The 23432-nt window shown below is 38.9% G+C and overlaps 1 protein-coding gene across 2 annotated transcripts in view; it reads left to right on the forward strand.

The window, feature by feature from the left end:
• Nucleotides 1-23432, forward strand: part of PLPP1 (phospholipid phosphatase 1) — a 69350-nt gene that overhangs the window by 29204 nt on the left and 16714 nt on the right. The window contains exons 2-3 of one of the 2 annotated variants that reach the window (XM_052778672.1): nt 1766-1917; nt 5828-6108. In XM_052778672.1, coding sequence (XP_052634632.1) covers nt 1766-1917; nt 5828-6108 — 433 coding nt within the window. The remainder of the gene's footprint in view (nt 1-1765; nt 1918-5827; nt 6109-23432) is intronic. The other variant, XM_052778671.1, reaches the window with a different exon arrangement.

A 23432-nucleotide genomic window follows, 5' to 3' on the forward strand; every position in this document is an offset into this window, starting at 1 on the left:
TCAGAGGGAAGGTTTTGCATGGTATTGATTTTAGGACTATAACAGTACAGAAGATACTTGATTCTTTGCAACGGGCTTAGCTGGAGTACATGGGCACTATGATAAGCCCATAACTACTTGGTCATGGAACAAAGCTGTGTCTCATTCATCAGAGGTCACTTCAAGGAAATTTTCACCTTATGAGCCATTAGTTTGTTTTTTTGTTCTTCTGTGTCTGTTTTCAAACTGAAGCATTCTTTTAAGTAGTCACTTCATGGTGTGAAGAACAAAATCGATAGCAAATCATTGGTGAAACCACAGTATGTCTCATTTGTGATGGGCCCAGGAGTCAGGCTGAGTTTGGAGGACTTCATGGGTAGAGGCTAAAGGGGAAAGAGGATTGAAAAGGATCCTAGGTCTTTTTCTTTCTTTTTCCTTGTAAATCCTGACTGTGTAACAGTGTTTCTCTTCTCTTCCCTAACAGTTATCTTACTGCTTGGTTGGTTATCTTTTTTCCTCCTTTTCCTCCTGTTCTTTCTGTGTTTACTTTTGTTTGTACACACTTAATTGGGGGCAGCTGTCTATATGGAAAGGAGGAGGTGGGCTATGCCTTGTCACAGGGGTCCTGAGGAGACAACTGAGACTACAGCAACATCTTTCTCTGACAGGAAGGAAGGAAGGAGGCTGGTTTTCATCTTTCTGATCCCTTACCGGTAGATTAGGAGTGTCTCCCTGCTGATGATTTTTCTTGTCTAACTCTAAATTGGTGTGCATTTTATGTGCAATACTGCTGAATTTTGAGCACAAAATCAAGGGCTTTAAAGCACTTTAATGCCACTGGGCTGTACATCCTTAAATTAAAGATAATTTATTGTTTTGTTGAACTTTCTTGGTAGTCCTCCACTTTTTTTTTCCACACAGCCATTTCTATCTGAGGGTAATCATCCCTGTGCACAAACAGATTATGCAGATGGTGTACGTGTGTCAAGGATGGAGGATTTGTGTTTAAAAATGTGATTCTCTTAGTTTGTAGTAATTTTTATCTTATTTTGAGCTTCTTTTTTTAACCTTTGCTGTTCAAATGACTAGTTTTGGTTAGTGCTGCAGGTCTCTTGAGGTGCAATAGCACAAAGCATTGTGTTCTGTTGAGTTTAGGATGAGCCAAGGGGTCTTTTGTCGAAGAGAGGGGAATAAAATCTCCATGCCCTGAGGTTGTAGGGCTTGTGCAGTGACCACATTTTTCCGGGGAACTATCCAGTGTGTGTGTGGAAGTGAGGGGATTGCATGCATGTGTATTTTTTTCCTTTTTTTTCATATCTTCCTGAAAACTCCCTCTGCACTTGCGCTCCCTGAGAAGCACCCCTTTTCTGCTTTCACAAAATGCAGTGTATGCTCTTCTGACTTGTAAAGCTGTCCAGAGAAAGTATAAAGGGGCAACTCTTGCTTACTGGAATATAAAGGAATAGCTGGTAATTGTGGCAGTAGAGTGAGCAACTCAGTAGTTATCACTGACCTGTTTACTCCATCATGGTTTCAGCCTGCTTCCATACTTGATATGCCACAAATATGAAGGTGAGAGGAATCCTGTCCTGCTCTCCTTCATTCAGCAGTCCTTCCTGGGAGCTGCAAAGACAAGGCAGTAGTCATTGGCCGAAGGAAGTGCATAACCTTCTAACTTGCTGCATGTTCGTTCCTCTTTATGCACTTCTCTTTGGAAATGCGGGGGTATAATCATCGCTAGAGTTTGTGTTGCTTTTGTAATGTATTTTTTATTCCTTTTTGCTAGCTGGCTTGCCTTTTGCAATTCTCAATTCAAGACGTATCCCCTTCCAGAGAGGAGTTTTCTGTAGTGATGAATCCATCCAGTATCCATACAAAGAGGACACCATTTCTTATAAGTTGTTAGCAGGAATAATTATTCCTTTCAGTGTAATTGTTGTAAGTTAAACTTTTCTTCATTGCATTTGATTTCAATGGGGGTGGGGGAGTGGGAGGAGGGGCAATCTGTTAATGCAGACTTCTAAAACTGTATTCTACAAGATTTCTCGACTTTAAAATACTTTAGACCAGGCATTAAAGCAGTAGAAATGGTGTTCTGGCAAGAATAAGTAAAAGGTTTTCTTTAATTAAAGTCAAACAACTAGAATTGTAGAACAGAAAAAGAATACCTTAGAACCATGGTGGCTAATTCTATAGTCTGAGAGAGAAAAACTTCCTCCCTTACCATGTCAGTTAAGAATAACACTAATGTATTTTAAACGACTGTCTCAAGCTTTTCTATTTTAGGAGCTACTACTTTCAGAATAGGAGTTTGCATGACCTGTTAAGGCAGCAGTTTTATCTGCCACAGAGTCATCGGAAATACTTCTGTGTGTGGAAGCGTAGCAACGGATCCTGAGTTCTTTAATAGAAAGATACTATTGCTTCTAATCAGAACTTATCAAACGCATAACTAGAATAAAAAGAATAAGTAGCCAGGGAGATTTCCCCTGCATATTTCCCCAAAGGTCAGGATAAAACACTAGGCCCATTTCTCTTTGAGTTAATGGTAGGGCCTGTTTTCATGCTGCACCTAACCTGGTTGAAAATGGGGTACCGTTCTCCTTCCCTCCTCTTCACACCAGATCAGCGAGCTGGAGACATTGCCTCTGCAATTGCTGTTTGGAATCTCCCTCTTTGACCACAGCTTCTAGCTCAATTGAACTGGCTCAAGCATATAGTGACTCTGTATCTTTAAGATTTAATTACATGCTGTCAGCTGAGCTAACCTAATAGCTTACTATGGACAAAAGGTGAGGTCCCACTATTACCCTGTCTTTTGCCACCTCTGGTGGCTTGTCTGAACCAGGATAAGCTAGTGAATTCCCTAACCTGGCAGAAAACAGCAGCTTTCTTTGAACTAGGTTGAGTGAAATGACTCCTGGAAGAATACAGTATCAGTACTGGGGCAAAAAGTGGTGGGGGCATGTCCTTGGGCATAGGCAGAGGGAAGAGCTGGACCTCATCAGTTAACCATTTTGTGCCCTAAATCTCCTGGGACTTTAGTTCCAACAATGGCCCTTCAACAGGGGCTGCAAGATCCCTGTCCAGATGTGCTAAAAAGCTTCAGACTCCACACATGACTCCATGTTGGGTGACATCCAAGCTCATCAGAGCTACACTTTGAGCAGAGTTAAACGCTTTTATGGCAAATAAGATTTTAAGTGTATAAATATTCCAGTGTATTTTAGGAACCAAAGCTGGCAAAGGAGCAGCTACATGTAAACCTCAGTATTGGCCAGCTGTTTCTCTGGGCTAATGGGTTAAAATCAGATAGGATATTACGGCAATCTAACTCTTTCTTGCACAAGGACTGCATGGATTTTTATAAAGGTTCCAGCATAAAGGTCAACTTGTACCTTATATTTGCTCTTGGGTGGAATTTTTTTTTCCCCTGACTGTAGAAATGTGGGGCTGTGAATCAAAACTGTGACTTATTGTTACGGAGGCTCACGCAATCAAATCTGACAGGTGTTAAAACTCAGATTTATTCTTCAGTAAAAAGTTAGTTAGAACTCCAATAACATTCGTGAACCACAGGATCAATGACGTAAGGGGAATGAGTGCTACAAAGCTGACTTAAGAATTCTTAAGATTAAAAATGATGACTCAAAATGTGCATATCACTCACCTAAGAGATGGGGGCTGCAGGAGTTACCTAGGGCCACATCCCAACCCAAGGGGGAGTCCCCAACTGCAGACCTGCTGCTCCAAGGAGGACTGAATCAAAATGTCCTGCGGCGGGTCCCTGTTTATACCCTTGTCGAATCTGATCTCTGGTCATTTTAATCCCCATTGGCCAAAAGGTCAACACTTCTGTGTACCTGGCATGTGTCAGATTGGTCAGTTCAATTTTCAACCTGTGGTCTCTAGGGTTTGGGGTTTTTTCCTCTCCTTGCCTGGAGAAGTTTCGTTTCCTGTCGGGGCGGGTGTACCTGCCACACTTACCTAGTTTTCCTTTTCTTGGAAAAACTGCTTCAAAAACTTACAGAAATACTTCTGGAGCAGATGAAACTTGTTTTGTTTTTTGTCTGTTCTGTTAACTATCAAGTGGTTTATGCTAAAAGATCCTGCCTTTTAAGATAGGACTATTGTTTTCACCCTGTTACTACCATTGGTAGTGAGTATTACCTAAGAGCAGCAGTACTTGGTCAAACTTAAGTCCATCTAGCTTGTTACCTCATTTCTAGCAGTGGTTAAAACAGGTGAGGGAGGAAGAATAGAGTGAGCAAAGATTGATGTTCTGCCCTCAATACTTTGCTACCAGCCATTTGCAGCTCAGGGACTTCCTGAGTCAGAAGAGGCTTCAGTGAATATAGTAATTTTTAACAGTTGTATTTCTTTTGAGTTTATCAAATCTCCATATGAGCCTGTATGAACATTTAGCTAACAAAGTTACTTTGTAACACCAGGGACCATCTTTTAATTGCGATATCAGGCTTTTCTGTCAAGATGACTTTAAAGTCAGATGGTCAAAGCAAATGTTGGTGTCCTTTATTCAATGCTCATTCAGATTATTGAAGATGAATAATACTCTTCGATGTCTGTGTCCTGTGAAGTAGCTGCATTGACATCACCTAATTTTTTGTCACCTCAGTTTTGATAAGTGATGTTCTTGCAGGTTTTGCAGCCAGATTCTTTAAAAGGGATTAATTGTGTACCAGTCAAGGCTCTGATATTTCTGCTCAACTATCATCCATTAATTGGTTACTCTCTGGGATAAGTAGATTCTGTATAAGAGCGTACCAACATCTACTTTACTGAAAACTTTCTCAGCTTTAGTCCATGTTGTGGTGTTTCTGTGCTTCAGTCTGTGTTTCAGTATGGTGCAGGGTGTAGTTTGCCTTAATGTACAAAGCTGCTGACAGCTACTTTGTCTGCCCAGGTGTTAAGTGTCTTAATAACGGCTTCATTCACCAAAGCTCTGCTTTGCTGGGATCCTGGACTTGTCACTCCCAAGTGACAGATGGAGCCATCTTTTAATCTTTATAGGATTTTTAAAGCTCACTTTACATATATGCATACAGTCCCCCACCCATCCGGTCATCTGTATGAGTCAAACCTTTCTGTACAAAATGGGACCATCTGGTTCAATATCCAACCTACCTGGAATGAAGTTTTGTACTTTGTTTAAGGAAGAACTTACTTTGTGCAAAAGATAAAGTTGCAGGAAAACAAAATTAAATCTGCTTTCCTGCCAACACTTGATACACATGTGATGCATATACTTTAGACATGCAGGGTGAAAAATCCTTGGAAAGACCTCAGTAATGCCTGTCTTTCCCTACTCTCATTAGTTTTCTCCCCTAAGGATTTAATTTTCCTGAGGAATAGGAAATTTCTTTGTTTAAATAACTGGCCTTTCACATCCGGAAAGGAAGTCTAGACCCTTCAGAATAGTCTCTAGCTTCACAAAAAAACTAACTTTATGATGAAATAGACAAATTTTGCTCAGCAGAAGTTAGCTGAAGAAGACTCAATGTAGAATAAAATGTAATACTAGAGAAAATGTTTCTAATTAGGGCCATGCCAAGTAGTATGGATAAATGTTACTCTGAGAAGGCTTTGTTTAATCAATAATATTAAGTTCAACATGAAGCAGGGTAAGGTAAAAGATTTTTTTCTTGTACATAAAAGTGTATAAAGTTTGGGCATGGTTAATGCTGACTCTTGGAAAATTTAAATGTGCAGCTTAATGTTTATAAAAAATAAATTTCTGAAACTACATGTCTGAGTATTAACAATAGAGTAATATCTTTCTTTGTAAGTGATTATATTTCTTTAACTGTTTTCCTTATTTCTCTTTCAGATAATCCTAGGAGAGACTCTCTCTGTCTTTTATAATCATTTGCACTCAAATTCATTTGTCAGAAATAACTACATAGCCACTATTTACAAAGCCATTGGGACCTTCATTTTTGGAGCAGCTGCTAGCCAGTCGTTGACAGACATTGCGAAGTACTCCATAGGTAGACTGCGTCCTCATTTCCTTGCTGTGTGCCAGCCCGACTGGACACGGATCAACTGCAGTCTAGGTTACATTGAGAACTTCTCTTGTCAAGGAGACAAAGCAAAAATCAATGAGGGAAGGTGAGTCTGACTAACCTCATGTACTTGGTTGTGAGACCTGTTTCTTAACTTGGGATGATGAGTTTGGTATCGCTACTGGATTTTTTGAGCTTCTCCTAGAATAAATTTCTTGTAATGAATTTTAAACTTTAAGCCCTGTCTAGACACTGGGATTTTTTCTAATTTGTGGAAACTCGTTTTATTAGTGTACAGAAGAATGCATAAATTATTGTGTATTCATTTCTGCTTTTTTACAAAATGTGGGTGACGTTCAGTTTTGATTGGCTTCTATTTATGTTTCTAAAATGTCTGCACATCCCAATTGAGAGAAGAATTTAAAATCTGCCTTTGAAATAAGATGTGGAATAGCAAGGAAAGTAGTTCTGATTTAGAATGATAGCAAATAAAAACTGGATGTATCCATATAAAAATATGGAGGACTGTTAAGAGAATCACTCTTCTCAGTTCTCTCATTATTAGACATTTCATTACCTTACTTACCTGCCAGTTCAATTGCAGCAAGATAGCAGGGAAACAAAAATGAAGCATCTGACACATTGGAGTTTTGTCACTGTGTCATAAACAACAGTGTCTTAATGCTATTGGACATGTTAAAGTATGTTCAGAATAATTTCTGTTATTAGAGTTGCTTGAGCTCCCTGGAAGCTTAGTTTTAGAGAATCTCCTTGCTAGTCTTTTTCCAGAAGACCTATATGCCCTCTTAGAACTTTTCTCTGTGTACATGGTTTTTAAATACATGTGTATAGGTTTTGCTCGCTGTCCTCTGTGCTCATTTGCTCTTCTAGCATGTGTCCCCTATGAATCTTTCAGTAGCATGCATGGTGTCCCTCAGCAGCCACAGGAAAATGTTGCATATTGATTTGGTAGGGAACCAGGTCCAGCTCCAAGTCATGCACAGCAGCTGTTCAAAGGTGCTAGAAGCAGTTTGTATTTTGAATGGCTGATGGTAGTAGAGGAGCAAGTGCATGATGATAGATACGCAGTATAGCAGATAATCCTAAAATGAGCAGAGCTTCATGCAGGTAGTAGATAGACAAATTGGAGTTTGGTCTTTGAGAGATTAGAGGAGTGTGTTTCATGTACAGCTTTTTTTTATTACTAATGCCCATAATTGTGCTTAGAAGACTTTTATTTACTTATTCTAAGCTATTCTAGATGCTGATTATTGGATGGACTTTGCTTGCCTGTGAGTAGCTCTGTAGAGTCAGAATATCCACTAGTAAGGTGTAACTTATCTCTGTTCCAGGAAACATGCGATGTACTTCTGAAGACTTGTAATTGTCACTTTCTCTGTGACTGTCAACTTCAGTTTGGAAAAAGGCAGAGTAAGCAAAGGAGGATTTTCATGAAACACAGAAAACAAAGAATTCCTAAACAGCATGTCTGTCAGCTTTTTCAGTATTACTGACTTTCCAAAGATCTGACTTACAGTAGAACAACCTTAATAATTGAAATAAAGGAGATGCTGCCTCCCCCAGGATAACAAATTGTCTTGGTATCTTGTCAGCTTTGCAAATTTTAGTGTGGTGAGTTAGCAGAAGTAATTGCCAGAAACTAACTCTTTAGAGTTTAAAAAAAGATAAAATGGTAACTTGTAACACAAGATGGGGGCAATACAGGGGGGTTGTTTGTTTGTTTGTTGGGTTTTTTTTTAATATATATTACATTGTGGGAGGGGTGAAATGCTTTACTTTCTTTGCTTCAACTCACTAAAAGTGGTATTTCTTTTTATTATTCTGCTACTATGTGAACAGATACTTGTCTAAGTTTCAAATGGGATGAGTCTTTAAACAAAATTGTACATCCTCAGGTGCTTTGTGAAACAGAATTGCATGGCTTTCAGCATGAAACTGTGGGGTCAAAATTCCAACTTGGGTGTAGCTCTCAGTCTTCAGTTGAACTTCTGCATGAATCTAAAAATGCTTCTCAAATGTGAAGAGGGAAAGGGAGAAAATTGGAGTTGATTGTAATGACTAAAATGCTCCTGAAATAAAATGTTCTGGGTTTTGGGGCTCCTGAAAAACAGTTAGCTCATCCTCAAACTGGTAAACAGATTTTTGTTGTATGAGAACAACAAGGGGGAGCAATGGCATAGCGATCACTTAGTTTTTGTTCTTCCCTGTGCAACTAGTGCTTTGACATCTTGGACTTCCATATTGGAAGCAAGATTTGCCTGTCATCTCTAAACTGGTGAGCTGTTAGGTTTGTATTCCTAGCTACTGTTTTGTTCCCTTTTTCTGTTGTCCCTGTTGCTCCCTAGAAAATGATGTAAGAGGGCTCTCCTTTTTGGTCAAAGCTTGCGTTGGAAGTGATGACTTCAATGGGAGCTCACTTGCAGTGTTTCACTCTCAGCTGAGGCTTTTCCATGCACAGGAAGCTGTAAACAAAAAATAAGTTAGTGAGTGGTCAAAGAAGGGTAGATTAAAGTGGGAAATTGTCCTGTACCAGGTGGATGTCATGGATGCAGTGACCCAGTAAATCATTCTGGGTTTCTTGAGAAAATTGGGCCCTACATCTGAAAGGGTGGTTTCAGTGATCTTAGGTCATATGCCTACATACCTTACAGTTAATAAGCCACTGAGAGTATGGAGTTTGATTGTGGTGAGTTTTACAGCAAGTTGGAGGAGGTCAGTACGCTCTCAAACTGTAACCCAGAGGTGAATTTCTGGATCAGTTGGACAAAATTATTAGTGCCAAACTTATTATCAGCTACCCTCATTTGCATAAAATACATATGCGGGTAGAAATACCAATAAAGAATGAAGACAGGACAATCATAGTGTTGAATACGAAACTATATGTTCTGAATTGAACCTATTATTCCTGTGTAGTAGTAGAACTTGAGGTTGTTTTTGAGTATTTTTAGAGATTCATGCTCAGTTATACAGTCAGAAATACAAATATAATCTTTGTTTACTATTTCTTAATTCATAGCAGGAAAACAATGCTTCCAGTATAAAAATCCATTGTGTGCTTCTGCTATGCATATTGTACTCTTCTGTTTTGTTCTCCTACCTTCTCATCCCTTCTCATCATCCTTTCTCATCATTTTATATTTATCAAAAGTATAAAATAGTTTTGGTATGCAGCACCCCTGAGTAGATCAGAGCTCTTGGTCTGAAATAGAGTAACTGGGTGTGTGTTGAAGAGGTGGGTGTAAGATGGAAGTCTCTAAAGGATACGTTAGAAGTTGTACAGAAGTTAGGTAATGAACAATTGTTCCCACTTCCTCTAATAGTAAAAGTTCAAGCAAAACATTTGAAGTAGTTTCTTATTTTTATTTTTTCCCACATGAAGATTAAGAAGATGAACTAAGCTGTGGAATTCTTTGCAATGCTGGGATGTGCAAGTTTATGGGTGGGTTCAAAAACCCATTTGAGCAAACTTCTAGAAGAATAAAACCAAGAAAACAACCTATGTTTCTGGAAGCCTGTAAGTTATGGTTGGAGGCTGAGAGTGTTTTCCGCAAGCATCGTTGCATATTTTGTTCCAGTACTGGTTTATGGAAGTCTGATGTTTGCAACTCTTTGCATATGTCTACTATATTATAACATGGGGGCATGAGGGAAAGACAATTATTAGTCTTTATTGTTCATCAGTAACAGTAGTATTAAAATACATGCTAAAAGACTTATATGCTTTATCATGAATGTAAACCAATGGACTTATGCTTCTTTGTCTAAATAAAGCGCCTGTGGGTTTTGGTTAGTTTCAGTAAGGTTTTACTTTCTAACCTGAGCTTGATAAGCTGATTCTTGCTGACTTAAGTATCTTGTTTGCTCCGTATCATGCTGAAAACAGTCCTCTTCAGTTTTAAATAGCTTAAGTTCTCCTTGACAACTTTTATACTGTGTTTGCGCTTTCAGTACTACTGGTGGTTAAACTGAGGATTGCAATCACAGTTGTGTGCTTAGTAAATCTCATTCATATTTCTTGAAAGATGCATGTAAGAAGAGTTGGCATATATTACTTGAAAGCATGTAGCACTTGCAGATCTCTAAATTATGCATGGAGATCACTAGTTGTATTAAAAATTGCTAGTTAAGTATTAGCATTAGAAACTGTGTACTTTTCTGTGTCTGTAAGACAACCCTTTCTTCAGGCAGTCTTTGGCATTTAAGCTAGACACAGAAGCTTGGTATGAGCTACTTCACTGTCTGAGGGTGAATGTCTTACACAGAACTGTGTTCTCAAGCCTTTATGAAGGTGTTGCTAGGTTTGATGGCAACTAGTTGTGCATAGAGCTTTGTAATATTCCATTTAAGTAAATATTAAGCATAGTAACTTAATAAAGGTGCTTGACCTGTGAAGATGACTTTTCTTTTGAGTATCAAAATAGCAAAGTTCTCCTTAAAGCACATAACACAGTTTTGTAAGATGCATATTTTTAAAATGTAGTTGCTCTAGGTAGAACGGTACAGAATTTCATATCATGTAGTTTCTTTGCTGGGAGACAGTGGCTTGTTTTGGTGTTTTAGAAAAGTAAGTTTGATACACAAGCACCAGTTTTAGTGTCTATGAATGAAGAGAGATCAAAGCCAAGGGGTCCTCCTGTCACTGGTGCTTGCAATCAGCATGTGACTTCTAGTATACCAGTGTATACTCTAATGCTACTGGATTGCCTTTAAGGTACTTTCTTTAGCGCCTATAAAGATAATGACTTGCCAAAGAGCTGGTTCCTTTTTCAAATCGGCAAAGTAGGGCTCAGTAAAATAGGTAGGTGTGCTAGGCTATAATCCTGATTGAGCAGGGATGTGAGTGAGCAGTCTCTATTAATCTCTGACCACTTTGGCTTTTGCAGCTCCCCATCTTGTTCAATTTTTCCTTCTCTTTTCGCTTGCTATTGGTTACGGTTGCCTGGCTTTGAGTTGGTTGGCAAGACACCCATATTCCTCAGAGGAGCAGGCAGAAAGGACACTGAAAGGACAGATGATGACTTCTCCATTCCTTATTGGTAGCTACGGCATACCTCCCAAACCTGTCTGCTCTAGCCAGTCTGTGGCAGATTGTTTGTGCATCCTGTTTGTTAGCTTTCTTGCATCCGAAAGAGTTAATAGAAACCACAGATGTTGAGCAGCAGGAGCTGTGAATTAATATTTTGCTGTTCCTTGGTGAGTGTACTTTGCTGTAGTTGCTGGTTGTCCGTGTGAAATGAGTTTGTAAACAGTGAAGCTTGAAGCTCTAGTAGAGTAACAACGTAGAACATCAAGAGCTTCTATTTTCCTCTAGTATATGAATTGTGGGATAAGTCTTCAACGCTCTCAAAAAAGCCTTTATTGTTAGTGTATCTTAATGCTTGATTGGTCTGGAAAAACTTTTGGGGGCTTCTGGTAGGGGGGGAAAAAGGCAACTTTAAAAGCTATTTGTTTAGTTATGCTTAAATGTGTTGTACTTAAGGACTTCAAGGTGATGGGTGTGCCTTCTAACTGTATTATTAGACTGTACTGATATATAGTGTGGCGATGTTAACTGGTTGCTCCCAACTCATTTTGGCAGTCAGGAGTTGCTAATTCTACCTTGATGACCTTTGTGCAGACAAGCATTGGTAATCCCTAGGTAGCAGGATCTGGAATCCAGGAGACATCCTTGACCAGGCCAGCCTGAACCTGGAACAGGTCAGCTTTAACTGTGTCTATAAACTTGGAATGTCATCTTAAGCAAAGAATGGGTATTTCTTACTGCTCGTAAATCCAATCTCAAAGACAGTAAACATGGCTTAAGTAAAGGTTTTGTCAATATTTTTTTGAGGAGGATGGGAACTTAGTTATTGAAATAGGTTTTTCTCTCCAGCTTTATATAATCCTTTCTACAAGCAGGGAAAAAATAAATAACAAACAAAAACCCAAGCCTCCCCAAAACTGAACAAAAACTCCCCGAAACAACAATAAAGATCCCCCACAAACCAAGACTTCTAGTATTGAAGAGTTGTGTGTAATTGAAAGAACATTTGAATGAGAGTCTTTTTTTTAATTCTTAAACAATGTAGCAGGTGCTATATATAGTTTACAGTATTTTTAGAACTTAATTTAGGATTGTGCTGTCACTTTCATTTTATATATATGTGTGTGTGTGTATATATATATATATTTAATTTTTATAAACTTGGCAGCACAAACAGCACACTAAAGCCTTGTGTGATGGTCAGGTATATTGAGTCTGATACTATTTAAACTTACATTTCATCCACAAAATGTTAAGAATAAGTGTTGTAGCATGAAGTATGCAGTATTATTACTCAGTGTCTGCTGAATATTTTCACAGGGACAATCATATACTAGGGTGGAAATAAGTAAGTTCCAGTTACTGCTGGTGCAAATGATGCCTCCCTAGAACTTCAAAACCTTAAAGCATACTTCCTTAAATTTTCTAATTTTAGAATCACCTCCTGCAGTAATAATGTAGGAAAAAAAGTAGGTTTGCAATATCAGTACTCAATAAGGAATGTGAAACACAACTGTTGGTAATACTGTGTTGGAATGTATAACCTTTGAAAGCAAAAGGCTTTTAATGAACGTGTTCTTCTTCTCACATGTTCAGTGTACCTGATTTGCTTGTTGTGCCATAGTGGTCACAAAAGTCTCTGAAACAGAAACTAGTTGGGACCAATCAGTTTAGTGGATAAAAGTTTAAGAATCAATTCAGATACTTGGCAATTGGGTTATGAAGTTATTCTTCATAGTTTTGGATTAACATAAGTCTGTATTTTTAATACTGTATTTCAGGATGGTTGTTACCTGCAGATGATGATGAAAACTCTTTTTAAAAAAACTTTTCTAAAATGTCACCAGAGAAAGTATTAAAACATTTCAGAAAATAAACATGCTGGCTTCTCTTAAAAGTTAATATTTTCTACCTTTTTGAGTATACCTTAGAGATATCTTATAAAATTCTGAACCGTTGTCTTCCAGAATTTTCATTGAACCTTTTCTTACTGCTGAATTGATTCCCCCTCCCTGCCCAGTATCGTTAATGCCCACGTGATCCTGATGACTGTGGAGACTTTGTTACGATGTCTAGCAAGAATGGCTTAAATACTTTGGGTATGTCGCTGGATGCTTAGGAAGCCTTTGTGTATATACTGGAGGGAACCTCTGGAGGTCATCTAGTCCAGCCTCCAGTTTACAAGCAGAGGTAACTATAGTTTTGACAAAGCCCCATGCATCTGATTTGTTCAAGAGCTCTGGAGGTGGAGATTCCACAGCCTGTTGGGAAAATCTATTCCTTCAGTCCTTCTTGCCCTTTTTCTGACCATCAGGGGCACTGGACCCCCTGCATCCTTAGCATGGCTTCTTAGATGTCTAAACAGCCTCACCATGGCATCATCTACCTTCTTCAGCACCACTGGATGCAAGCCATCCAGTCTCATGGACTTGCAAGTCCAGCTTTAAGTAATCATGGTTAGATCTTCCTTGACTAGATAGTACCTCTCTCCTCTGAACTTTACTACTAGGCACGAAGACCTGGGAGGCTGAAAGGATCTTGTTGGAAAAGACTTCAAAACCTGAGGCAGAGAAGGTATTGAGTACATTTAGCTTTTCTATTCCCTTTGTCACAGCATAGCTAACCCTGTTCAGTGGTGGGCCCGTGTTATCCTTGTCCTTGTTTTGCTGCTGACCTGCCGGTTGAACACCTTCACATTGCCCTTTGTATTCCTCACGAGCTCCAGCCTTGGCCTTCCTAATTCCTCCTCTGTGTGCTTGGGTGATGCTTCAGTACTTGTCCCTGGTAGGCAGTCTATTTCTACCTCTCATGATTTTGTATCTAAACCCAGTCAGATGTTGCTCACTGAATCAAGATGGCCTCTTGTTATTCCTGCTTGTTTTCTTCCACAAGGGGATGGAATGTCTTTGTGCTCTAAGGAGATTGTTCCTGAAATCCTGCCATCTCATGGTTGCTGCAAACAAGGCTGTTGCTGACATGTCCAACGAGTTCATTTTTGCTCCTGAGTAACAGATCAGCAGAGAGCGTTCTTCCTGTTACGCCTGTCCAACAGCAATGTCAGAAAAGAAAGCTGTTGAATTGCTTGCACCTTGCCGTGTTGCCCTTCCATCAGATTTTGACGCAGCTGAATTTCCTGAGGGGAAGCCTTTCTGGGTATGAGATGCCCGAGTCCTATGCCTCCAGACTCTAGAAATTTTAACCTGTACTTCAGTGTTAGAGATGTCCAGTCTAACTAGTGGATTCTAACACATCTTGGGGTTGTCCTCCCCTCCCTTCTGTGTACAACAATCACTTACTAAGCCTGAAAGGAAGACATAGCAATTCTTCGTATTCTTCAGCTTTGGGCAAGACTTGAACCCTGGCCTCCAACCATATAAGTGAGCTTCCTCCTTGCTGAGGAATGACTTTGCATTTCCTTCTTAGGCATCTCCAGCTGTACCTTATGGTGAGTTAAAAGGAGAAGGGTCAACATATGGCTTAATTTCATGAGTCCTTCAATTCACTAACTTTTACTCTGGAGCTTATTTATTGAGCTCTCATTTAAAGTGCAGATTTGGAGGCATTCCAGTCTTCCTGTCTCTTAAAACATTTACCGTTGAGGTACTGTTGGCTTGTTTCTGTTCTTCTATTGAGGCATAGATATGAGAGCTTTTTGTCTTGTTCATATATAAGATCTGCTCCAAACTGGATTTCATAAATGCCAGATGTGTCCCTTTGTGATGGAATTTTATTTTCCTTTTGGTCTGCAACTGAAAAATCTGGATTGAATTTCAAATCTGGATAATTGCTGGATTCAGTGTTTGTTTTTTTCAAAAGAAAAAAAGTAGAAGTCTTCATGAATGCAGTTCAAAACTTTCTTTCACATTTTTGAAGCTGAAATATTGCCACTAGTTCCATAACAAAATGGTTTCAGTGTTGTATAAGGAGACAGTTCAGATTTCTGCTCCTGAAAGTGGAGGGGGTAGTATTCATTAAAGCAAAGAAATGCATATAGCAAACATCTCACCCCCTGCTTTCTTCATGCTCTCTGAAATGGAGAAAGTAGAGGTATTACACACATGTAACAGTGTTCTATAATCTTCAGGTAAACCAAGCAGCTTTTTTCATTCCAGGGATGTAAAGTGCTTAATTATGCTGCTGCTGCTGTGAAATGTGGAACAGTTGGGAGATGGGAAGGCATAAGCATAACATGTTCCTCCTTGATTAACACACTACAAAGTTGGGAGTAGAAAGTAGGGGTTCAGATCTTTTCCAGAGAAGGATGTGAGAATATAAATCTAAACAGCTTTTTGACGGATTAGCCCTTCAAGCAAACAATTTTAGCTATGATAGCAGGTTTCTAACTAACCAATTAAGAGCGTGTGTGTATTATGCATGTGCATACATACCGTGTCTTGCATAACCTCTGTTTCTGAGCAAAGAGAAGGTGGTGCAGGTGATCTGCAAGTGAGTACTGACAGTGGATGTACTTAAAAGTGTTGCCTTAATGCTCTTCTATAGTATATGTTAAGAGGAATTTGCTGTTAACTTTTTGTAGCTGAAGCTTGAGTGATGTTGTGAATCAGTTCTGAGGACATGCTTTAATTTTTCAGAGCTTTAAAATCAAACTAGAACAAAGTCATTTTTTATTAATTGTTCCCAAAATCCATGTTCTCCCATAAGAGGACAGTTGAATATAAAGGAGGAGGAGGAACAGTGCAGTGGTATGGGTATTCTGAAGATGAACTGGATGCCAGCATGTTCATTTAGGCAGCTAATGCCTTCCTCTTGTAGTCATGCTAAATTTGGTTGCAGTGTGCAGTACAGTTTGCTGATTCATCCTATTGCTTTAAGACTAGTTAAACTAATTCCCACCAGCACACATTCTTGTACAGTGTAAAGTTGTTTGATTCGTTTGTTTTTTCCCATATGTAATAGTCCTGGGTGTGTGCTCTTAATCTACCTGTTCAGGCTTCCAGAGTTTACTACAAATTTTTCTTGGATGCAGTATTGATTGCATTTTAGCTGAGGAGTGCAGGTTTGTCCCAATAATGCAATCACTGACTTCTAAATACTTCTGTTAGATATCACTTTTTAGCTTTTTCACTGAGTATGGATATTGGGGTGGGACCTGAAAGTTCAGAGATCTGGGTTTGGAGGAACACTGAAAATCTGGTGAATAGGGAGATCCAAGAAGCTGTCCTTTCTGGTTTATTCATCAGCTCACTAAGCACATACACAAAAGTGAAAACTTTGATCCTGAAGTGGTAAATATTGAACCATGGTGTACACGTCTAGCTACTTTGGAGGCACTCTGTGCGGTCTGAACTCTGTTAGGCTCCAAAGCAGACTTGTGCAGCCAGCAGTGTGGCAGTACATCCTGCCTCCCCCCAAGCAGGGATGTGTATGCATGTGTGAACACTTTCTCTGAAGTTGAGTTCGACTTTGGATAGTTGAAGTTCTCTGATTTCAGTCTGTCACTTTGTTCTGTTTGTGGTAATAGATAACACAGCTGTTAAGCTTCATAATTGTAGCTGTATTACTAATGTACAGATTCATATTACGCCTCGGATGTCTAAAGGAAAAAAATGGTTCCCTACTTTAGTTGATGTATTGCTCCCATGCTGTCTGCACTCAAAACAAGCGGTGTGTAGTCTGCCATTGCAAACTCAAAGTGTAATCTTCAAAGAAGTCTTTAGGAAATTAGAGCTGACTGTTTTGACCTTGATAATTTATTTCAACACAATTGCCAAGGTGGTGCCCTTTACCAATAATTTGCCAGGAATTTTATTTCAGCTTTGTTTAGAGGTCTTTTGCAGGTTGTACTCAAGCATGCCGGTGAGTGCAGTTAAATCACTTGGAGCAGTTCCCAGTAGTTAGGCATGTGTGCCAGACAGCTCGTATGGGGCTAACCTGCATAACTTTGTTTTGAAGTTCAGCCAAACTTTTGAAACTCTTACGTTGCCTGTTCTAGGTACACCTTCAAAACTGTAACTGTGTTCAAAAACTAATAAAAAAACCCCATCGAACCTCCCGCCCAACAAAAAACCTTCATACATTACTTCCATTTTAATGAATACTTTTAATGAATACTTTTGTTTTCCCCTGTTTCATTAGATAGCCTTTACAATTGGTTTGCTGTGGAGTTTTTAAACCTAAGCCAAGAGACTGGACACTTGCTTCAAGTTAACCCATCTGTATTAAACAATTGTTCCTGTCGTTGTTCCCCCCCCAAGTATTGGGAGTATTTCTATGATGAAGCATTATTTTGCATTAAAATAACCTGCCTTGTATGAAATGTTCCAATATTTTGTTTTGAAACTTCTTAAAGCTTTGTCAAAAGTCAAACCACTTAATCATTCAAGCATAACTAAATGGATTACTTATCTAATCTGACAGTTTCTAACAGCATCATGAATCAGAAATCTCTCTAAAGCTGCTACAGACTTATTAACTAGGTATTTGCTAGGTGCATACTGGTATGTTGTGTATAGCAGTCTGATTATTTGTGTTACGGAGCTTTTAACCTGTGAAGTGCTCTACAGTACTGAACTATGTCGAGGAGCTCTTGTCAGAGACTAATGTAGTAGTTTCCACTTCTGAAAAGATATATGCCAAAAAAAAAAAAAATTTTCAGGCAGCTTGGATACCAAAGCAGTTGAAAGGGATGAATGGAAGGAAGGAAAGGAATGTGCACTATTATTCAGGTGGTGCAACTTTTTTCTTAAACGCTGCTTCTCACCTGTCTGTTATTACTGTCATTCAAGATGTAACATGGCTGATTTGGGAAGACTTCCAGTCCTACTGAGATTATTCACCACTTCTGAGAATTGAAGTTTAGTCAGGGCACCTACACTTAATTTTACATGGAAGGAAAAAGCTGAAATATGGTAGTGAGTAAGAGTCTTTAAATATTTAAACTTCAGAAGCTTCTGGGTTACAGTGGATAATAAAACAAGGCTGTACTTGATGTAGAAGCAAAAAGAGCTGCCTTTGCAATACAAACTAACTGGCAGCAGGGAGAATCAAATCTGAAAGGTGAACATGCTGTAACCAGTTGAGATGCAGTTCTGCAGTCTGGATCATGTTTCTGATCTTACACCTCCTTTGCCCAATGTGAATTGGCCCTTCTCAGTGGTGATGGATAGCATTCGTTTTCATAACTGAAAATAAAACTCATCACCCTTTAACGGTTTTCAGAAAAACCTGTGCTTGCAGTCTGTTACTTCAGTAGTTTATCGTGCTTAATCAAAGTTTGTAACTTGTGTTCAGCACATCCTGAAGATTATTTGGAAGCTGGCTATGGCTAATCAAGCAGGTAGATGCATCTTCTCATTCTTGGCAGAATTTCACTGCTTTGCAAAGCTTATGTCCAAGTTAACAGAAGGGAAAAGTCTCTTAAGGCAAAAGTTGGGACGTGTATAACTGTATTGCTCCAACAGTACTGTAGGGACTGAAATCTCCTTAATGCTGATGGTTCTCCTGCTGCTTCCCTTTCCTTTTCCTCTTCAAAGATTACAAAAATGTGTTGGGGGAAGGGTTCTGCACGCTTGCCAAGAGCTTCATGCCCAAAGTGGTTTCTTAAAGAGAATCAAATCCCTGATTTAACAGGGATTATTTTTTTGTTCTCATTCCCTTTATGTAAAAATGATAATAACACTCCTGTGAGTCAGAACAGTATTATGTGGATAACTTGCGCAGACTTGGTTAATGGAACAGAAGCCTGTAATCTGATGCATGTGAGAGCAAACTATTAGTTTTTAGGAATGTTGGTTTGAGTCCTCCTTGCTGCTATTTTCACTTTTACTCTTTCCTGAGAGGAGATTATTAGGAAAGAGAAGTAAGCAAAGTCCTGATTTTTTTTTTTTCTTCTGTTGGAGGAGGCTAACTAGAAATGTTGTAGAAAGTTAAACTTTCCTTTAGTTTGTTGAGTTAAATTGAGTGACAAAGTCAAAACTAACATAAGAGAACTTCCTTTTGGTTTTGCAATGTGTGTGTGGAATGCCATTGCAGCATGCCAGTTGGTTGGACTTTGTAATATCAGGAACTCAGAACACACATGATTGTGGTACGAATGCCAGGACTTGGTAACTTCTTGCTCCCTAGTTGAAACTTTGGAATATTTGGAAGTTCAAGGTGTGGGTTGACTGCTGATCATTTGAAAAGGAAAAAATAGGAGGAGGATGGGATTTTTCCTTACTGGTTATATTACAGTGAAGAGTATTCCTCTAGTAGTTGCTGGTACAAACCACTGCTGACAGTTGCAGAATAGCTAGCTAACTAGTCATTGCCCAATTAGATTGTTCCATCAGTGTGTAAGTAACACTTTGGTTTAAATAAATAAAATTTACATGATACGTGCATACTTGGGATGTATTGTGAGCTATTTCTTCAATTCCCAGAGAGAAGGAAAAAAACAACCAAAACCCCAACAAGTTATGCTAGCAGAAGTTTGTTAAAAACTTCAAAATGTGATCAACCTAGCAGTGAAGACAAGCCTTGTAGTACTCGTAACTGAGTAAAACCACTTCATGTTGATCCTGAGCTTGGGGAGAGGTTACTTTATACATACCCTTGATTCTTGCAGTGTCTGCAGGGCTTGTTTCAAAAGGGCGGTGGTGGGGAAGGTGGTTAGAAATTAGAAGAAGACTGCCTATTTCTTCCTAGAACCTGCTAGATCTGTTTTATGTTAGTAGGATAAGCAGGGAACTTTCATTTGTGTAGGATAAGCATAAGGTAAGATAGCCTTTAAAAGGAAAAATGTGTAACTGCAAAAAAATGGGCATAGTCCCATGTGTATTAAGTGTTAGCATTGGCAAAGTTTTCTCACTATCTGCCACTACTTAAAGTAGAGCTGAGTGGATCTACTCCTCACCCCAAATATGATTAGGGAATTGTGCAAGACACTTACTATTAGCAAGTCTCATGTTGAAACACCTCTGTCAGTAAAATTGTCCAGATGAGGATTACTGAATTGGAAAGACTGGCAGCTTTTTCCTTTCTGTCAGTGTAAGGCTTTGTACTTAAGCGTGGGTTTACTACTGGCAGAGAAGGAAGAAAGTGGAGAAATTGGGAATATTGTCTTTTCAAAATGGGTTTCTGAGTAGTTGCTGATACTGTTAAATAGGTTAACCACTTGTGCATTTGCTTAAACATTTCTTTGCAATAATCACAGAAGTGCTTAATTTCAGAGTCCTCAAACCTTTCAATCCCCACTGATCTTGAAAGTTGTACTTGTGCAAGTCTAGCATATGAGAAAAGAGTGGGTGCTGTAAAAATGCATGAATGCAGAGAAAATTGACTTCAGAGAATATGGTGCTTCAGCTTAGCGTAGGACTAGCAATTTATTAAACCACGTCCTCATGGCACTGAAATTCTAGGAATATTTCCCTGACAAGTGTGTGGAGCTCTCTGGCTTACTCAACACTGATGTGCTGAGCTGCAGCTCTGTCTGGCACTTACTCCCCTCCAGATCAATGGAATGGGTAACATGAATGTCAGGGGAAGCTTTGAGTCAGACTTGGAGAATCCAGAGAACCTGAGGATAGAAAGGACTTGCTGGCTAATCCAGTGTGTGGTTTTATTTGCTTTGATTTGGGAGCGTGCATAATGTTTTGCTGAGCCTCCTGTTTTAAGGTATCATAACATATTCAGTAGTTGTATTGGGAAGATTGCCTTGTCATTCAGCCTCTGCCAGGTTTATTGTGGCACCACAAGATATGCTTTCTTCTGGTTTATCCCTTTTTACTGTAATTTCTAATGCTTTAATTTCTCACCATTTAATGCTCCATTGTGCCATATATATTCAGCTATTTCCTAGTCTTGTGTTTCAGTAAGGCTATTCATTTCCCTGTCAGACTGCTGCACTTTGCTTAAATGTTTCTGCACATTCAGGTGTCCTTACAAAGACATTATATGGAGACAAGACATCAAGCTTGTTCACTGAACTCCAGTGTTCAGTAATTCACTTATTAAATAATGCACTTTACAAAATACTGCCAAGCAGAACTTATTACTTAAAACATGCTCTTTCTTGCAAGTGACAGTGTAAGACAAATGATCCTTTTATTTGCTGTGTGTTATGTTCCGTTTTTCTACTAATTGAAGGAATGGTACTTTCTATCAGGCAGGCTCTGCTCCGTCGGCTATGTTGCCTTTGTGCGTGGAAAAAAATAGAACAGGATGAAATGGTTGTCAGTGTCAAGTCCTGCAAGGCAATGTGTCTTAGACTTGCTTATCTGGAATTCGAAGTACTGAGTGGTTCAGTTCAATTATTTCTTGTAGGAGTTGTTGGTACTTTGATTATTTTCCCAGGTACTCTTTAAAAATCCAGACTTACGATAACCAACTGTAGTGATTAATCATAGTCAGTCTTACGGCAACCTGTTAAAGAAAGTATAGCATCTTTACTTTTGTCTTTATCATAAACCATGTGAAATTTGTGGCAAAACTGTTTCAAGAAAGCTAAACAGCCCTTGAATTAACCTTGTTTTAAGACCTTTTTGAGATGTCTACCTGTACTGTATACATTGGAAAGTGAGAGTATACTTCAGACCTCAACTGAGACCTGAAACTGGTTTCGTGTTACTACTTAAGGCATTCTTCTCACTTGGTAATAATGCCCAAGTGGAAATAATTAAACCTTATGCTTTTTCCTGTTAAAATGAAGCCTTGTTCCTCACATCACAAGTGATCTGTGAGGTAGGTATTGATGGAGTAAAAGGTACAGATCTCTGCAAAGCTGTTCTTTTGATGTCAGACTCTGCCATTCTGGAAAGAATCAAAACAACACTTTGGACTTACCAACTCTATTTCATGACACTGCAGTTTCACTGGATACTGTTCTAATATTCATTTGAAAAAGTTGTCCTGAAATCTGATGTGCAGATTCCTACTGGGATAATTTAGCCTTTCCTTCATTAGCAAAAGGTAGGGGTTTTGAGAGTTGTTTGTACCGTTTCATTTATAAATGTATTTTCTTCTAATACTTCTGCATTCTTGGGGACTAGTAAATATCGGTTAGTTTTTTAATTAAAAATGTATTTATTTTTGAAATGCTGGCTCATGGCAAGCCAGCACTTGCAGTATGATCACAAAGAAGCCTGGGCTGTGCAGCCACTTGGCTGGTTTGATAGACAGGATGTTCTACTGGCTTTGGGAAGATGTTGTTTGCGTGCTTAGAAATCGTTGGAAAACGTTTCCATTGTCAAGATTAGTGTTTGAAAGGGTTTTAAGATTTTTTTTTTTTAAATATGTCTGTTTTTTAAGGAATTCTAGAGACACAGTATTGCCAAAGAAATTTCACTGGGATTGCCCAATGTACAAGTTGGATCAATACTTTGTCCCAGTTGTATTTCTGGCAATACTTCATGTGCTAGCACAACATTTTCAATCTTGTACAGCATACTTATCTTTGCCTGATGAGAATGCATTCAAATTTTGTAACCTTCAACTTGGAACAAGGGAGTCTTAATGTTACTTTGGGCTAATACATTCCTAAAACCAAGAATGCCAGTAGTCAACAACACCTTTAAAATAGTATAGGAGTTCCAAAATAAACTTAGAGAATTATATTTATTCCTTCTGTCACTTATTAGCCTTCTGAATTCCTTCAGTTGGCAATAGGTTGCCATCAGGAATTGTGGGAAACGTCATCTCATGGACAACAGGAATAACCCCAAATTCAGTGGATAAAATATTGGCACAGGAGCCAGGAATTCCTTATTCTGTATCTTCTGTTCTGTAGAACAGCATGCTTTGCTTTTGTGGCTCAGATGATGTGTTTGTCTGAAAGACAGAGCTCTTCAAAATGCTTATTATATTGGCTTTCATAGTAGACTCTTGCCCCGAGATTTTAACTGGTGAAGAGTTAAAGAGTACTAAAGTAGAGAAGGGATGTCTAGCTAAAATCTAATCTTAATGTTTTTTGAATTTTAAACATCTGAAGAGAACATATTCTCAGTTACAGTTTTTGTATTTAAGAACTGAATTGAAAAATATCTGTTGGGTATGTACTGAGGAAACTTATGTGGGTTTTTTTCTGACATCTGATGCAGTTTTGTAATGTTCTACATGCAAATTAATGCAGGAAGTTTGCAGTTTCACTTGTGCACAAGATTGTTTTATTGCCTTCTTTGTGGTATCTGAGTAGGTAATGTTTAACCCAATTATCTTACTGCACATCAGAGCTGCCTGTGTTACTTTTGGCCCAAGGAGTAGGAATGTTTCCCTTGACCAGAAATTTCCCTGGCTTCAGGCTCTCTGCTGGGTTGAGGCACCAAAAGAGGGACCTGCTGGATATGGTGGAGGGCAGTCTGGAGAGCTATGAAACTTTTTATTAAGTTGGCCTTGTTTGTGTATGCCGAACTCTTAAGCAAGGAGTGCTGTGGTATGTAGCTAAATTG

This window comes from Harpia harpyja, chromosome Z (genome assembly GCF_026419915.1).
Source record: "Harpia harpyja isolate bHarHar1 chromosome Z, bHarHar1 primary haplotype, whole genome shotgun sequence".
Classification (NCBI taxonomy): Eukaryota; Metazoa; Chordata; class Aves; order Accipitriformes; family Accipitridae; genus Harpia; species Harpia harpyja.